The sequence below is a fragment of the Anabrus simplex genome, chromosome 4 (genome assembly GCF_040414725.1).
Source record: "Anabrus simplex isolate iqAnaSimp1 chromosome 4, ASM4041472v1, whole genome shotgun sequence".
NCBI lineage: Eukaryota > Metazoa > Arthropoda > Insecta > Orthoptera > Tettigoniidae > Anabrus > Anabrus simplex.
The window spans coordinates 326315982-326332656 of record NC_090268.1 but is presented as its reverse complement, the minus strand read 5'-3'; the positions used below and the strand labels follow the sequence as shown (position 1 = coordinate 326332656).

At 38.8% G+C, this 16675-nt stretch overlaps 1 protein-coding gene across 1 annotated transcript in view; it reads left to right on the top strand.

Annotated features, from left to right (window-relative positions):
- The window catches only part of LOC136872690 (USP6 N-terminal-like protein), a 258189-nt gene that overhangs the window by 39092 nt on the left and 202422 nt on the right, over positions 1–16675 (top strand). The window contains exon 2 of the mRNA XM_067146511.2: positions 13809–14029. Coding sequence (XP_067002612.1) covers positions 13875–14029 — 155 coding nt within the window. The 5' untranslated portion in view covers positions 13809–13874. The remainder of the gene's footprint in view (positions 1–13808; positions 14030–16675) is intronic.

Sequence of the window (16675 nt, the reverse complement as noted above, 5' to 3'; positions counted from 1 at the left end):
GCCAAAAGCTTGAAAATGGAGAGCTGATGCATGTAATTGCTTTTTATTTAAAGATGTCCTACCCAAACCATAATTCCACAAACCTCAATTTCATAGGCTACTGTGAATTTTCAGAAGCCCAATATGGGCAATTATGTTTATTAATTCCATTTAACTTGAAATATGCATCATCAAACCAGAAAATTGTTTTCTATATGTTAGGATCACTTTCACTTTGAATCGCATATCACTTAGAGAATTCATGCCTCATTTCATTTAGGGTGTGTACCAACAAAGGCTTATGTGGCTTCAGGAAAAAAAAGTTACTCTCCTTACACTTCCATTAGAAAGTGGTAGTTCCATAGTTCTTCTTGGTGGGTGATTGAATGAATACCTGAGCATCAACCTGCAGATTTTCTTCTGTAGTTACTGATTTTGGACGGCCACTTTGTGGTAAATCAGCTACAGAACCCATGTCCTCGAACCTTCAATGGCTGAGAATGTGGGAACTTTCCAACAAAAGATTGTCTTACATCTTCATAATTTCGGCCATTATAAAAGCATCAGTAGGAATGTAGGGATGAAAAGCAATGTTATATATAAAATAATCGCTCAGATGAAAAACCGCACATTTTCTCATTTTTAACGAACAGTACTATGTTGCCGATCTAACATTCCAAAATTCCAGTGCTGGAATGATCAGGCCACAGACAGCCATGAACACTCCTCTGCCATTGTTCCATTAAATATACACACTGCTCATTCCAATCAGTGCCTCAGAGTAGGGATTGAATAGCTCAAATGCTATGATGAACTACTTTGTTACGTACCAATAGTATCAGAAAATTTATGAACCAGAGGAATGGCATGCTTAAGAAGAAACTCCCCAGCTACTTCCCGCCAATATTCAAGCAGGTTGTTATACTCGGTACGACCGGGTGAGTTGGCCGTGCGGTTAGAGGCGCGCAGCTGTGAGTTTGCATCCAGGAGGTAGTGGGTTCGAAAACCACTGTCGACAGCCCTGAAGATGGTTTCCCGTGGTCTCCCATTTCCACACCAGGCAAATGCTGGGGCTGTGCGTAATTAACGCCAGGGCCGCATCCTTTCCGCTCCTAGCCCTTTCCTATCCCATCGTCGCCATAATACATATCTGTGTTGGTGCGACGTAAAGTTAATTTTTAAAAAACACTCGGTATACACCAGTAATTCCATCCGTTGGACATGACTGGCAACAGAAGACACAAAGCACATCACAACAAACAATAGTCAATGTAATGTTATTGTTCAATATTATGAGCTTTCTGTATTGTAGGCCTTCACAATTAGTTTTCTTTAGACTCTGTGATATTAGGGCATCTTACAAAATTATTTATAGCGTAGAATGTAGTTCCTTATTCCCCGACTTTACATAACGATTTTCATTAAATTCTGTTTACCCATTTTCTCGGGACGTGGCAACAAAAATCCAAATTCATGAATATCTCTTATTATAGCTGGTATGGTAAAAATGTATCAGACATAAATGATTGGAATTTTAATACTATATAGCTTCGGTAATGTATTTGTCGATAGGACCACTAATAACGCAAATATTTGAGAATTAAATTTTTGGCCTTCCCCTAGATTGTAGCGACTTATTTCTCAACTTCGCATACTGATTTTCATTAAGATGGGGCCATTATTAACATAAATATTTGAGAATTAAATGTTAGGCCTTCCCCTACACTACCATTTCTCTCAGCGTGAATAAGATTATTTATGGCCTAGTTTGTAGCAACTTATTCCCAGACACTACATACCGATTTTCATTAAATTCTCTTCAGCCGTTTTGTCGTGATACGTGTACATACATACAGATAGAAATTACGGAAAATTAAAAAGTGCATTTCCTCGCTCCTATGGACACATACGATACAGAAATACTATCCTTTTTAAATTCTGAGTAATGTATAGACAAAACTCTTACTTTATATACATAGATGATAAAACATTCTGTATCCTGATACAGTTTGCTTTGTCCATTGTGGCAGCCCGTAATTGCTGGAAGTCGTTGATTCGTTCAATAAATATATATTGTTGAAATCAGTAGTATTAAGAACTTTATTATGTTCAAGATTATCCAAATAAATACCTGCCAAAATCCCTGAAGTCAGAAAATCTATGGACAAAGTGTTTTGCTGATAAATGATATTGTTGTGTAAAACCAGTTTTAAGATGGTCATTAATCCTTCAATATTTCAGGTTGGCTCAATTTGCTAAATTTCTTTAACTTGTCGCTAATTATGTCTATTTGTGTCATTTATGGGAATGCTTGGATACATATTAACTATTTCAAATGAGAGTATGGAATGGCAAGATTGAATTTTGGGGTGTTTCATACTATTCCATTACTGTATGGTATTTCTTATTGATTTTTTTGGCAAGGAAAAATACTTCTGAAAATATCATTGGAAAATTCAGAAATTTTGTAAAGCGGACTAGGCCTAAAATAATTGGCCTCATGGGGACTCTGGCTTTGTGGATCTTAGGCATTGCTCTGACTTAGAGGTCGTGGGTTTGTGTTGATAAATTTTGAACACTCTTGATCACTTAACAGAAATGAAATATTTTTGAGATTTTGCTTTAAATTAGGCTGGATTTTGAAAGTGGGACATTTTTTGTTATAGTAAATGAATCATCAGAAAAATGTTTTGGTGTTATTGATATAATTTTCTTTATTCATTATAATAGTAATATTACCTTTATCTGCTTGTGTAATGGTAAGATATGTCTACAATTTTCTTTTTAAGATTTGAAATTTGTTTTGAATTATTATTATTATTATTATTATTATTGCCTTTTTTTTTTTTTTTTTTTTTTTTTTTTTTTTCTGAGGAAAAATGTGGCAGTCTCCAAACTTCTTCGTAAACTGAATCTCACACTTTGTTAATGTCTCCAGATATACCAAGATGTACCTCTTCCGAAGGTACTGATATTACTACTGGCCCACTCTGAAGAAATTTTCACTCCCATCTGTTTTTCTGGTCCTAAACTTGTAAAATCTTGGCCCACCGTACAACCTACCATTTTATTTTTTGCATAAAGCCAATCATTTCTATGGAAAAAAATCTTTTCCTAAGTTAATGTCCAACAATCGTGCCCATCATGGTCAGAATTGTTTCCCTCCTGAACGGCAGTTAATCTATTGGTACTTGCAATGTTTTCTTCATATTACCGAGCTCGATAGCTGCAGTCGCTTAAGTGCGGCCAGTGTCCAGTATTCGGGAGAGAGTAGGTTCGAACCCCACTGTCGGCAGCCCTGAAAATGGTTTTCCGTGGTTTCCCATTTTCACACCAGGCAAATGCTGGGGCTGTACCTTAATTAAGGCCACGGCCGCTTCCTTCCCACTCCTAGCCCTTTCCTGTCCCATCATCGCCGTAAGACCTATCTGTGTCGGTGCGACGTAAAATAACTAGCAAAAAAAAAATTTCTTCATATTCACTTGATTCACTGTTCACAGGTTCAGGAGGTACTTCAAAAGAATCATCATGCTTCATTTTATTGCGCACAGGTACAAAATCATTAGTTATTTTATTCATTTCACTTCTCTAACTTGTGTACCACATGCACTCCTAATTCCTACTAAATAACTACTGTATAAACTCACTTGCCTTGGCAAAAAACAAGTCAAAAACTTATCAGATGTTAGGCTTTTAAGGCGTTTGCTCTCTTAACCAGCATTTCGTCTTAGGTCTGACACTACACTCATCAGAGTGGGATGTGTCAGACCCTACCCACCGACGCTGGGGTGTATGCAGGTGAATTATCAGAAGCCCTTATAAGAGGCACAGTCTGATAACTGCATATGGGAGATAAATCTCCACAATGGAATTATTGCCCGCCTAGCAATTATGAATGGAAAATTCTCTTCTTTGCTTGTGCTAGTCTGCATTTTATGTCCTTACTTCTGCCATCGTTAGTTATTTTACTACCCAAGTAACAGTATTCATCTACTTCCTTCAAGACTTAATTTCCTAATCTAATATATCCTGCATCACCTGCCTTTGTTCGACTGCACTCCATTACTTTTGTTTTGGACTTATTTATTTTCATCTTGTACTTCTTACCCAAGACTTCATCCATACCATTCAGCAACTTCTCAAGATCTTCTGCAGTCTCAGAAAAATAACAATATCATCACCAAATCTCAAGGTTTTGATTTCCTCTCCTTGGACTGTGATTCCCCTTTCAAATTTCTCCTTGATTTCCTTTACTGCCTGTGCTATGTAAACATTGAAAAGGAGGGGGGACAAACTGCAGCCTTGCCTCACTCCTTTCTGGATTGCTGCTTCTTTTTCAAAGCCCTCAGTTCTTATCACTGCAGACTGATGTTTATACAGATTGTAGATAATTCTTCGTTCTCGGTATCTGATCCCAGTCATCTTCTGAATCTTAAGTAGCTTGGCCCAATCAACATTATCAAATGCCTTTTCTAGATCTACGAATGCCATGTACGTGGGCTTGTCCTTCTTGATTCGATCCTCTAAGATCAGACGTAAAGTCAGCATTGGTTCACATGTTCCTACATTTCTTCTGAAGCCAAATTGATCTTCTCCCAACTCACCTTCAACTTGTTTTTCCATTCTTCTGCAGGCATGAGATACTACACTAATGGTGCAGTAGTTTTCACACCTGTCAGCACTGGCTTTCTTGGGAATAGGTATAACAACATTCTGCCGAAAATCGGAATTGACTTCTCCCATCTCATACATCTTACACACTAAATGGAATAACCTTGCCATGCTGGTTTCTCCTAAGGCAGTCAGTAATTCAGAGGGAATGTCATCAATCCCAGGTGCCTTATTCCTATTTAGGTCACTCACAGCTCTGTCAAACTCTGACCTCAAAATTGGGTCTCCCATTTCATCAGCATCAACAGCCTCTTCATGTTCCAGAACCAAATTATCTACATCTTTACCTTGATACACCTGTTGGATATGCTCCTGCCATCTTTCTGCTTTGTCTTCTTTCCCTAGAAGTGGCTTTCCATCTGAGCTCTTAATATTCATACACCTAGATTTCCTTTCTCCAAAGCTTTCCTTGATTTTCCTGTATGCAGTATCTACCTTTCCCAGGACCATACAACCTTCAACATCTTTGCACTTCTCCTTCAGCCATTCTTCCTTAGCTACCTTGCACTTTCTATCCACTTCATTCTTTAATTGCATGTAATCTTTTCTGCCCCCTTCATTTCTAGCATTCTTGTATTTTCGTCGTTCATCAATCAGGTCTAGTATCTGCTGAGTTATCCACTGATTCTTACTTCATCTTTTCTTCCTTCCTAACATTTCTTCAGCAGCCCTACCGAGTTCATTTTTCATGACTATCCACTCTTCCTCTATTGTGTTTCCTTGAAACAATCCCTCACACTCTTTTCTTTCAACTTGTCTAGATCCCATCTTTTTGCATTCTTTCCTTTTTTCAATTTCTTCAACTTCAGATGGCATGTCATGACCAACAAGTTGTGGTCAGAGTCCACGTCTGCTCCTGGGAAAGTTTTGCAATTCAACACCTGGTTTCTGAATCTCTGCCTAATCATAATGAAGTCTATTTGATACCTTCCAGTGTCTCCAGGTCTTGTCCACATATACAGCCGTCGTTTGTGGTGTTTGAACCAAGTATTAGCAAGGACTAAATTATGATCAGTGCAGAATTCAACCAGCCAACTTCCTCTTTCGTTCCTTTGTCCCAATCCAAATTCTCCTACTGTATTACCTTCTCTTCCTTGGCCTACCACTGCCTTCCAGTCTCCCATCACAATTAGATTCTCGTCACCTTTTACATATTGTATTAAATTTTCTATCTCTTCGTATATTCTTTCGATTTCCTCATCATCTGCTGAACTAGTAGGCCTATTGTGGTGGGCATTGGTTTGGTGTCTATCTTGACGACAATAATTCTTTCACTATGCTGGTCGTAGTAGCTTACCCGCTGCCCTGTTTTCTTATTCGTTATTAAACCAACTCCTGTATTTCCCCTGTTTGATTTTGTGTTGATAATTCAGTAGTCGCCTGACCAAAAATCCTGTTCTTCCTGCCAACGTACTTCACTTATACCAACTACATCTAACTTTAGTCTATCCATCTCCCTTTTCAGATTCTCTAACCTACCACAACGATTCAAACTTCTAAGATTCCACGCTCCGACTCGCAGAATGTCAGTATCCATCTTCCTGATGATCGTCCCCTCTCGTGTAGTCCCCACCTGGAGATCCAAATGGGGGACTAGTTTACCTCCAGAATATTTTACCCAGGAGGAAGCCATCATCAGTACATCATTCATACAGAGAGAGCTGCATGTCCTCGGGCGGTAGTTACGGCTGTAGTTTCCCGTTGCTTTCAACCGTGTAGCAGTATCAACACAGCTAAACCATGTTGAGTATTATTACGAGGCCATATCAGTCAATCATCTAGACTGCTTCCCTTGCAACTACCGAAAGGCTGCTACCCCCCTTTCGATGAACCATTCCTTAGTCTGGTCTCTCAACAGATACCCATCCAATATGGTTGCACCTGCGGCTCGGCTATCTGCTTCATTGGGACACGCGAGCCTCCCCACCGCAGCAAGGTCACATGGTTCGCCAGGGAGGATTATATCTATAGGAATGTAACAAAAGAGGACAAACTAGATTGATTTTAAGCCATACGCCAACACTACTGAATATATTGAATTAATTCTTTTCTTTCAAGAAGAAGGTGCCGGTACTGTGTACTGTTGCATACCACCACAAAAAAGGCAATTCTTCTTCTTCTTCTCCTTCTTTCCGTTGAGGCCTGCTAAGGACCACGTGCCAATTTCAGTTCAGTTCTTCATACTTTGTTGTTTTCTCTTCCGCTCCTTCCAATATTACCGGGCAAGTTGGCCGTGCGCGTAGAGGCGCGTGGCTGTGAGCTTGCATCCGGGAGATAGTAGGTTCGAGTCCCACTATCGGCAGCCCTGAAGATGGTTTTCCGTGGTTTCCCATTTTCACACCAGGCAAATGCTGGGGCTGTACCTTAATTAAGGCCACGGCCGCTTCCCTCCAACTCCTAGGCCTTTCCTATCCCATCGTCGCCATAAGACCTATCTGTGTCGGTGCGACGTAAAGCCCCTAGCAAAAAAAAAGAATCCTTCCAATATTCTTTCATCTTTTCACTATGCTGTTTCCTTCTGTCCTCGGACCACTTCATACCAGGCTTCTTGTTCAATCTTCCTTGGAATCCCTCCATACTTACTACCCTCTTTCTAAAAATTTCTCTGTCCATAATTTCTTCTTCTTTTATATTATTGCTTTCTAAATCTTTCTTTTACTTCTTGAATCCAGCTAGTTGTTGCCTTTTTGTCCCAAACGTACTTGGTCTCGGTATTATTTAAAGGAAAATTGGCCATATTGATGATGAGGAGATGAAGGTTATGTAATACATCATTAGATGTCTGAGTTCTGGGATCAATTCTATAATCGGATGCTAGATTGTTAAGGTTGTTCAACTTCTTATTTAAAACTTGTTGTTTATAAGTTAAAGTAGTTTGAAGTCTCTTAAAGTCTCTAACCGCTTACCTGGACTTTAATGGAATTCTTTCCAATTATATGTTAGTCAAAAGCTTCAAGTTTTAATTTTCATAATGTTCAGTAGTTTTCATGGGTATATATTTGTGTGTGTGTGCCTGAATGTGTGTCTAGAGCCCCCAAATGTACCTGGAAAATTGTCAGTAAGTGTTTGTTCAATTATGCATGATAATGGTTAAGACTAATGAAACTGTACTTGTAGCAGATGATGATTTCCTGCATGCCATCGATCCGGGCGTGTTTGAAGACATTGACATCCCTAACAAACACCGTTAGCTCCCTTACCGCAAGCAGAGCCTACAGGAATCTCACTGAAATGTGCTTTGTCAGAGTTTCCTACAACCCTGCAATGTTGCCACATTAACTGTCTATCACGTTTAAGTCACTTTGACAGAGTCCATTCCATAATTACTAATATGAATATGCATTTAATTGGTCTGAGCGTAAGTTGGTCGAGTGACATTATCATTCTACGCTTGTAAAAATAGATTGATAAAGTCTACACTGGCATGACTGCACAGGTAAATGAGGCAGCGGTGTGTCAGTATACTGTAGGGATGACATTAAGACCAAAATAATTTGTAAGTCTTCTACCAGGTGAGTTGGCCATGCGGTTAGGGGGACGCAGCTGTGAGCTTGCATCCGGGAGTTACTAGGTTTGAACCCCACTGTCAGCAGCCCTGAAGATGGTTTTCCGTGGTTTCCCATTTTCACACCAGACAAGTGCTGGGCCTGTACCTTAATGAAGGCCACGGCCGTTTCCTTCTGACTCCTAGCTGTTTCGTATACTATCATCACCATAAGACCTATCTGTGTCGGTGTGACAAAACAAATTGTTAAAAAAAAAAAAAAAAAAAAAAAAACTTCCCCTGATGACACCCCACGTACTGAATATATGATTGTTAATTACCAGAAAGTATTAACAGTAGTAGTTTATAAGCCACCCAAGGTAAGAGATACAGATACACTTGAAGCAGATCTGCTGAAACTTATACCAGGTTACGAACACATTATAACCCTCAGTGATTTTAACGTAAACCTCCTGACCCAGATTAGTGACACGGACCAGATCCGTAGACTGTGCACTTCAATGGACATGGCCATCTTACCATTAGACACAACTAATCACATACACACACGTAACAGCTCAACCCACATGCTGATTGACAACTTAGTGATGGATAACCCCCACAAGGCTGTCAAGCATAGACAAATTCCTGTACCTGATATCTACACATGATCTCATGTATCTGTGCTACTCACTGTGGGTGTTGAAGTGTAAAGCTAACTATATAAGCTACAGATGCCTTTGCTGGCAGGATGTAGTGTTACAGTGCACTATGTATTCTGGTATAGGCTAGAGCAATTTTGTTACTTTCATTGATCTGTCTCTGTTGTATCCTTGACTTTGACAATATGAAAGTCACTGAGGTATGTGCGATGCCAGTAATGCCATTCCTTATGCACCCAGTCCCTGCTATGAATGGTTTAAAAATGTTGCTCATAGGGTTGGTTGCTGCATGTATTTCAGTGGGCTTGGCAGACTGATATGTAATAGCAACTTCTGGCTTGGTGATGAAAGCAATGAGAAACTACCTCACTCATTTCCCTAGTATGCCTCTTCAGTGATGCCTAGGCCATCTATGACAGCTGATGGCGGGCGGAACTGTTGAGGATCCAACCAGCCTTAGGTCTGAGGACTGAACATACACATACATAAGGTATAGAGATGTGGAAAATGTAGACTTAACTCAATTACAATGGAATTAATCAAATAGACTCCATTATGATTAGGCAGAGATTCAGAAACCAGGTGTTGGATTGCAAAACTTTACCAGGAGCAGACATGGACTCTGACCACAACTTGTTGGTCATGAAATGCCATCTGAAGTTGAAAAAATCGAAGGAAGGAATGCAAGGAGATGGGATCTAGACAAGTTGAAAGAATGTGAGGGGCTGTTTCAAGGAACATGTTGCACAAGGACTAAAGCTGAAGGAAACACAACAGAGGAAGAATGGAAAGTCGTGAAGAATGAGGTCAGTAGGGCTGCTGAAGAAATGTTAGGTAAAAGGGTAACATCAAGTAAAAATCAGTGGATAACTCAGGAGATACTGGACCTGATCGATGAATGGCTAAAATACAAGAATACAAAAAATTAGAGTACAAAAGAATACAGGCGATTAAAGAATGAAGTGGATAGAAAATGCAGGATAGCTAAGGAAGAATGGCTGAAGGAGAAGTGCAAGGATGTTGAAGGTTGTATGGTCCTAAGGAAGGTAGATACTGCTTGCATACAGGAGAATCAAGGAAACCTTTGGAGAATGGAATACTAGGTGAGTGAACATTAAGAGGTCAGATGGAAAACTTCTAGGGAAAGAAGACAAAGACCGAGCTCGATAGCTGCAGTCGCTTAAGTGCGGCCAGTATCCAGTAATCGGGAGATAGTGGGTTCGAGTCCCACTGTCGGCAGCCATGAAGATGTTTTTCCGTGGTTTCCCATTTTCACACCAGGCAAATGCCGGGGCTGTACCATAATTAAGGCCACGGCCGCTTCCTTCCAAACTCCTAGGCCTTTCCTATCCCATCGTCGCCATAAGACCTATCTGTGTCAGTGCGACGTAAAGCAAATAGCAAAAAAGAAGACAAAGCAGAAGGATGGCAGGAACATATCCAACAGTGGAATAAAGGTAAAGACTTAGATGATTTGGTTCTGGAACAAGAAGATGCTGTTGATACTGATGAAATGGGGGACGTAATTTTGAGGTCAGAATTCAACAGAGCTTTAAGAGACATAAATAGGAATAAGGCATGTAGAGTTGATGACATTCCCTCTGAATTACTGACTGCCTTAGGAGACATAAGCATGGTAAGGTTATTCCATTTAGTGTGTAAGATGTATGAGACAGGAGAAGTGCTGCCATCCGATTTTCTTCAGAATGTTGTTATACATATTTCCAAGAAAGCCGGTGCTGACAAGTGTGAAAACTACTGCACCATTAGTTTAGTCTTGGGTAAGGAGTACAAGATGAAATAAATAAGTCCAAAACAAAAGTAACGGAGTACATTCGAACAAAGTCAGGTGATGCAGGTAATATTAGATTTGGAAATGAAGTCTTAAAGGAAGTAGATGAATATTGTTACTTGGATAGTAAAATAACTAACAATGGCAGAAGTAAGGAGGGCATAAAATGCAGACTAGGACAAGCAAGGAAGGCCTTTCTTAAGAAAAGAAATTTGCTCACTTCGAACATTGATATAGGAATTAGAAAGATGTTTTTGTAGTCTTTCGTCTGGAGCGTGGTATTGTATGGAAGTGAAACATGGACGATAACTAGTTCAGAAGGAAAAAGAATAGAAGCTTTTGAAATGTTGTGTCACAGAAGATGTTGAAGGTAAGGGTGGATAGATCGAATTACAGATGAAGAGATGCTGAGTATGGTTTTCCGTGGTTTCCCATTTTCACACCAGGCAAATGCTGGGGCTGTACCTTAATTAAGGCCACGGCCGCTTCCTTCCAACTCCTAGGCCTTTCCTATCCCATCGTCGCCATAAGACCTATCTGTGTCGGTGCGACGTAAAGCTCCTAGCAAAAAAAAAAAGAGATGCTGAGTCGATTTGGTGAGTGGATATCAATTTGGCTAAATTTGACAAGAAGAAGAGATAGAATGATGGGGCACATCTTTAGACACCCAGGACTTATTCAGTTTGTTTTTGAGGGAAGTGTAGTGGGTAGGAGCAGTAGGGGTAAACCAAGATATAAATATGACTAGCAGATTAGAGTAGATGTAGGATGCAGCAGTTACCGTATGTGGAAATGGAAGGGTTAGCATAGGATAGGGTGACATGGAGGGCTGCATCAAACTAGTCTGTGGACTGATGACTCGGACGTCATCGTCAATGATATTATTTCATCTCCACTTCTCGTCTGTAAATACCATCTATATGGTGATGACTTAAAAGTTTATTGCCATACTTGTATAGATCGTATATGCGAAGCAATCCAACATATGAATAATACAGACTTACGACGACTCTCTACATACGACGGAAAAAACTCCTTACTAATCAACCCACTAGAGACGCAAAGCATAATAATTGGACACCAAAAATTACCTTCTTCTTCTTCTTGATACATTTCTGCTTATGGAGGTCGTTGACAGAGCCTTTTCCAATCTTCTCTTTTTTCCCCACATTCTATCATTCATCACTTTCTGCCACTGTAGTCCTCTCTGATTTACATCATCCTCCACCTGATCCCTCCATCGTGTTCATGGTCTTCCATTTGGTCTTCATCCAGATTCTGTTCATTCCAGAGCTCTTCTTTGTAATCTTTCTTGTCCCATTCTTTTGATGTGGCCAAACCATTTCAACCTATTTCTCTCCATAGTTTCTTTTAGAGGGTTGATCTGTAGCGTGTTTCATATGGTTTCATTTCTTATCTTGTCCCTCCTTGTTTCACCCAAGATCCCTCACAGAAAGCGCATCTCTGTTACTTGTAATCTATTAAATTACTATGTCTTCTAAATAATCATAATCCTCATCCAATTACCATTGATGATACTCATGCGCCATACTCCAAGAGATGATATAGATGTAGATTCCCATAGGGAAACTGAAGTATTTTGCACTGCCAGTGGCTCCAAGTAGCTTACGCAATGGCCTCCACAGTATGCGCTAGCCATGCGTCTTGGTAGGTGTGCTGTTTACCAACTGATTATCCCAACTTAGCACACTGGGGCAAAACACTGTCAACCAGTAATGAGTTAGGTGGAAAATTTGTAATGTCCAATAACTGACCAACAGTATTAGTATTATACTCCAAGAGAGTTACGAACCTTGGAGTCACCTTAAATGAGATTCTGGCCTGTAATAAACATATAACTATTGTATTCAGGAAGGTACCTTCAATAAAAAACATATACAAACATTTCTATTTCCAGTCTTTGACTACTGTGACAGTATACCGATTGACCTAACCTTTTACCAAAGCAAAACTAAAACATATACAGAACTCTTGCATTCGATATGCCTTCCAACTCTGACATGATACTCATAGAACACCATATACAAAAAGGTAGGATTGTTATGTTTAAATGACTGTAGAAAAACCCATCAAATGATGCTTATTGACCTGTTGCTTTCTACAAACAGCCTCAACTATCTATCACCCAGTTTTGGTTTTTTTTCTTCATTCCATGAAATTAATATTCGTTCTGGATCACTACTGGAAATAGCACCACATCGATCAAACACTTACAGCCTTTCATTCCTGGTCACTGCTTCAAGGTTATGAAATTTGATTCTGGTAGATATTAAAAAGTCTTATTCATCTAGGACATTTAAAACAGCCTACCATAAATTCCAGAGTACATTCAGTTGACTTAAGTGAATGTAAGAGTGATGTGTGAATGAAAACAAAAATTACATATTAACGTATCTTAGGCTCTCCCATTTATGGTTTTACTCTTCTCATTCAAACTATCTGTTCCTAGAAATAGATAACATAGTAACATGGTTTTAGTGAACTCAGATTGTATTTGTATTAATATTCAGTTAATTTCATTTTGCCTCATATTAGAATACGTTTTCCTTTAAGCTAGTTAGTAGATACATTATTTAGTTATTAATTAGATCTGTTTTTATTGTCGTCTACTCCCTTTTTATCCTATACTTTTTCATCAGTAGCAGTCTTAATTAATTGCCGGGCTGAGTGGCTCAGACGGTTGAGGCGCTGGCCTTCTGACCCCAACTTGACAGGTTCAATTCTGGTTCAGTCCAGTGGTATTTGAAGGTGCTCAAATACGTCAGCCTCATGTCGGTAGATTTATTGGGTAGATTTACTGGCATGTAAAAGAACTCCTGTGGAACAAAATTTTGGCACCTTGGTGTCTCCGAAAACCATAAATGTAGCTAGGGGGACGTAAAGCAAATGACATTATTATTATTAATCTTAATTAATTGTTTCTCCTTGTCTGATTTGCTCGCCTTACCTCACTAACTGTAATTGATTACCATGATATTTTAATGCTGTAAAAATCCAATAATTATAGGTGGTTAAGTGCAAGAGAGGGCCAAGAGCCATAACTTCTCCACTTTATAAAGGCACCAATAAATATGTAAATATTTATACATTCAAGTTGAAGACTACATAATTTTACCAATGCAATTTTCAATTTATCCTGATTATAAAATTGGTGAGTTATAGTTGGATAAACCAGAAAATGTGCTTTTTCATTTTTTAGAGACATTAGTTTTGCGAGGTTCAGCAGCGGGATGGTGTGTGGTGCGGGATCCCCCAGTCGTGCGGGATGAGCGAAGAGGAGCTGCTGCAAAGAGCGGCGGAAGAGCGGGCTACTATTGTGAGCCGATACAAGCGGGGCAGAGAGAATGGTGCTCAAATCGACCCCTGGGAGGATCCCGGTTTTGAGATCTACCATGTCACAGATCGTCATGGATTCATTCAGTAAGAAATCATATCTTATTTTTTCTAAAGTTCTAGATTTCTCATTATTTCTTTTCTCTTGCCCTTTTCTCTCCCTCTCACTCTCTCTCTCTCTCTCTCTCTCTCGCAGATGTACACAGATTACATATCATCCCCCCTCTAGCAAATGTAACGAATCTGCAAATTGTTGACAAATTAGGATAGCTGAAAGAAGTTGTGATCACTTATGTCAGATCAATTTTTATATTTAATGATGGGTTTTATGTGTTACTCATACAGAACGAGCTGCAGATGTGAGACTTTGTCAGAGGGTAGACATTATATAAATAATAAAATCTAGACAAAAACGTCAGAACTAAATATTCCCTAGTTTTCCACTTTCGCTAGTTTGCCATAGTGGGGATGATATTTTGTCCACTTTGCTAGATGTAATTAGAGTAAGATCATGGAACATGAGGAGGCTTTTAATTGTTTCTCTTTCTTAGACTTCATTGAAGCTTGTCACCACCTTTTCTTAAATGTGTGCTCGTTTGTACTGTGGTTGTGTTTGAGATTAAAATTTGTGGATTTGATAAGGTGAATGTATAATATTAGTGATATTATTAATTGATAGTAATGAAATGATTCATAGAAGTTTAAGGTAAACTTTGAGAGAGTGACATTTTTAAGCAGCAAAATAAACTTGAATGTTTGTTAATTGAGATGTGAAAATAGTTTTGAATATCAGGCATATTTTAATAGGAGGTATCATTTGATATAGGGAAGAAAATCTAGCAACTTAAGCATAATCTAATGCACTTAGGATGATTATTCCTTGAAATCCTGTTGAGGAGCATAGGGCTGAGACAAAGATTTGCCATCTGTTTCTTTGCTATGCAATACATTTTTGCTTTTTGCATGCGTGACTTAAATTTCTTTACTCTCTTCCTCCTGTTTGGCTACTTTGTCATCAGGTCTGTGCAGTGTGCAACCAATTTGTTGCCATTTCCTTCTCTTGATCTGCCTGTAGATAGTGATGTAAAATACCCAGGTATTTATAAATCGGGGTAAATACCCAGGGTATATACGTGGGTAAATGCCCAATTTGGGTAAATACCTGGATATTTTAGATTTTTCATTAAAAATTCTGTGTTGTGTTAAATTGAACCTTAAAAAAAAAAAAAAAAAAAAAAAAAAAAAAGGGTACTGGTATGCAAACTTATTCTACATTAACTATTCTACATCAACTTTTTAGAAATATAATAACATTAGTTAGGTAATAAAATTAAATTTAATTAAAGTTGGGACTTAAAAACAGAATTAGAATTGGGAATTAGATCAGGAGATAAAATTTAATAGTTATAACCTGAAAAACTCAGAATTGAACTAGGCCTTTTGCAAACACTGAGATAAAAGTTGGGGGAAATTTATTCAGTGCATTGGCCAAGTTCTACAAAAGGTGTAACATACAGTTTTCAACACACTGTTTATGTTTTTCAGAACAGTTTGTAATATCATTCATGTATAAAATAAATAATCAAATAACCAAAAAGACTAGTGAATAGAAAATTAACAGATACACTAAAAATGTTCTAATAGAGGCCTTACTTAATTTAGGTTTAATGAAGCTTAACAAATGTATTAGGCTATTCATAATTATACATAATGAATCTCTTTAGGCTTAAGGCCTATATTCCAATTTACAATGAAAAATATCAATTGAGTAGTACAACTAATCTGAGTTTTCAGGGATGTACTCTTCATCTGAGAGCGAAGTGTGGCTATCATCGCTTTACCTGCCTTGTTTCTTTGGACTCTTTTCTTTCTTGGTATTGGAGTTTTGTTTAGCAGATTCCAGTTGTGTGACAAGTAAGCTAACTGTCCAGCCCTTTCAGTTGTAAGTAGGTTTCTTTTCTTACAGTGGACCCAGCTGAATGTGCTAAACGTTCTTTCAGTAGCAGCACATGTTTCTGGAGCACCTAAAATTCTCACAGCAACATCAGCTAGCACACATGTTCCATTCAAGCCCCTCCACCCAAACATAGGGCTAATTGCTTTATCTTTTTCAGTATCTTTTAATCCTTCCCAAAGAAAGGGCCGCTGCCACAGCCCCTCTTTGCCTCTGTAAAGTCCGCAATGTTTTGCCGAAGTTCAACTACTTTTGTTCCCATGCTACTACCGACTTCACAGACAAACTCAATAGCATCAAGCAGTCCAACAGGTTTTAAATTGCAACCTTGAGATGAAGGGTTCAATAAGCCGGCAGCCAGATGAAATTGGCAGACACCAAATTCCACACGTTTCTCCAGTTTGGCTAGCACAGATTTCTCTTCAGAATTTTGAAGAGGGGATTCTGGAATTTCTTGCTTGAGAGTGTTGTGTAGTTTGTGAAACTTTGTGAAAACATTGTGGATAATGGGAGTGTTGGACTCAAAGGCAGTAATAAGTTCAATGATTGGATCAAAAATGTTCGCCAGCTTTTGAACTCGAACCCAAAACACTCCATCATCAAGTAGCTGTCTTTTCATTTCTGGTGTGATTTCAGCTTCCTCACTAACAGCAAGCTTTTGAAGCACAGATTTATTTACTAGTAAACTTTGTAAACAAAACAAGTTGCTTCCCCACCTATTCTGCCCAGGAAGTTTCAAAGATATTCTGTCTTCAAACTTTTTGTCCAATTTAAGTCTG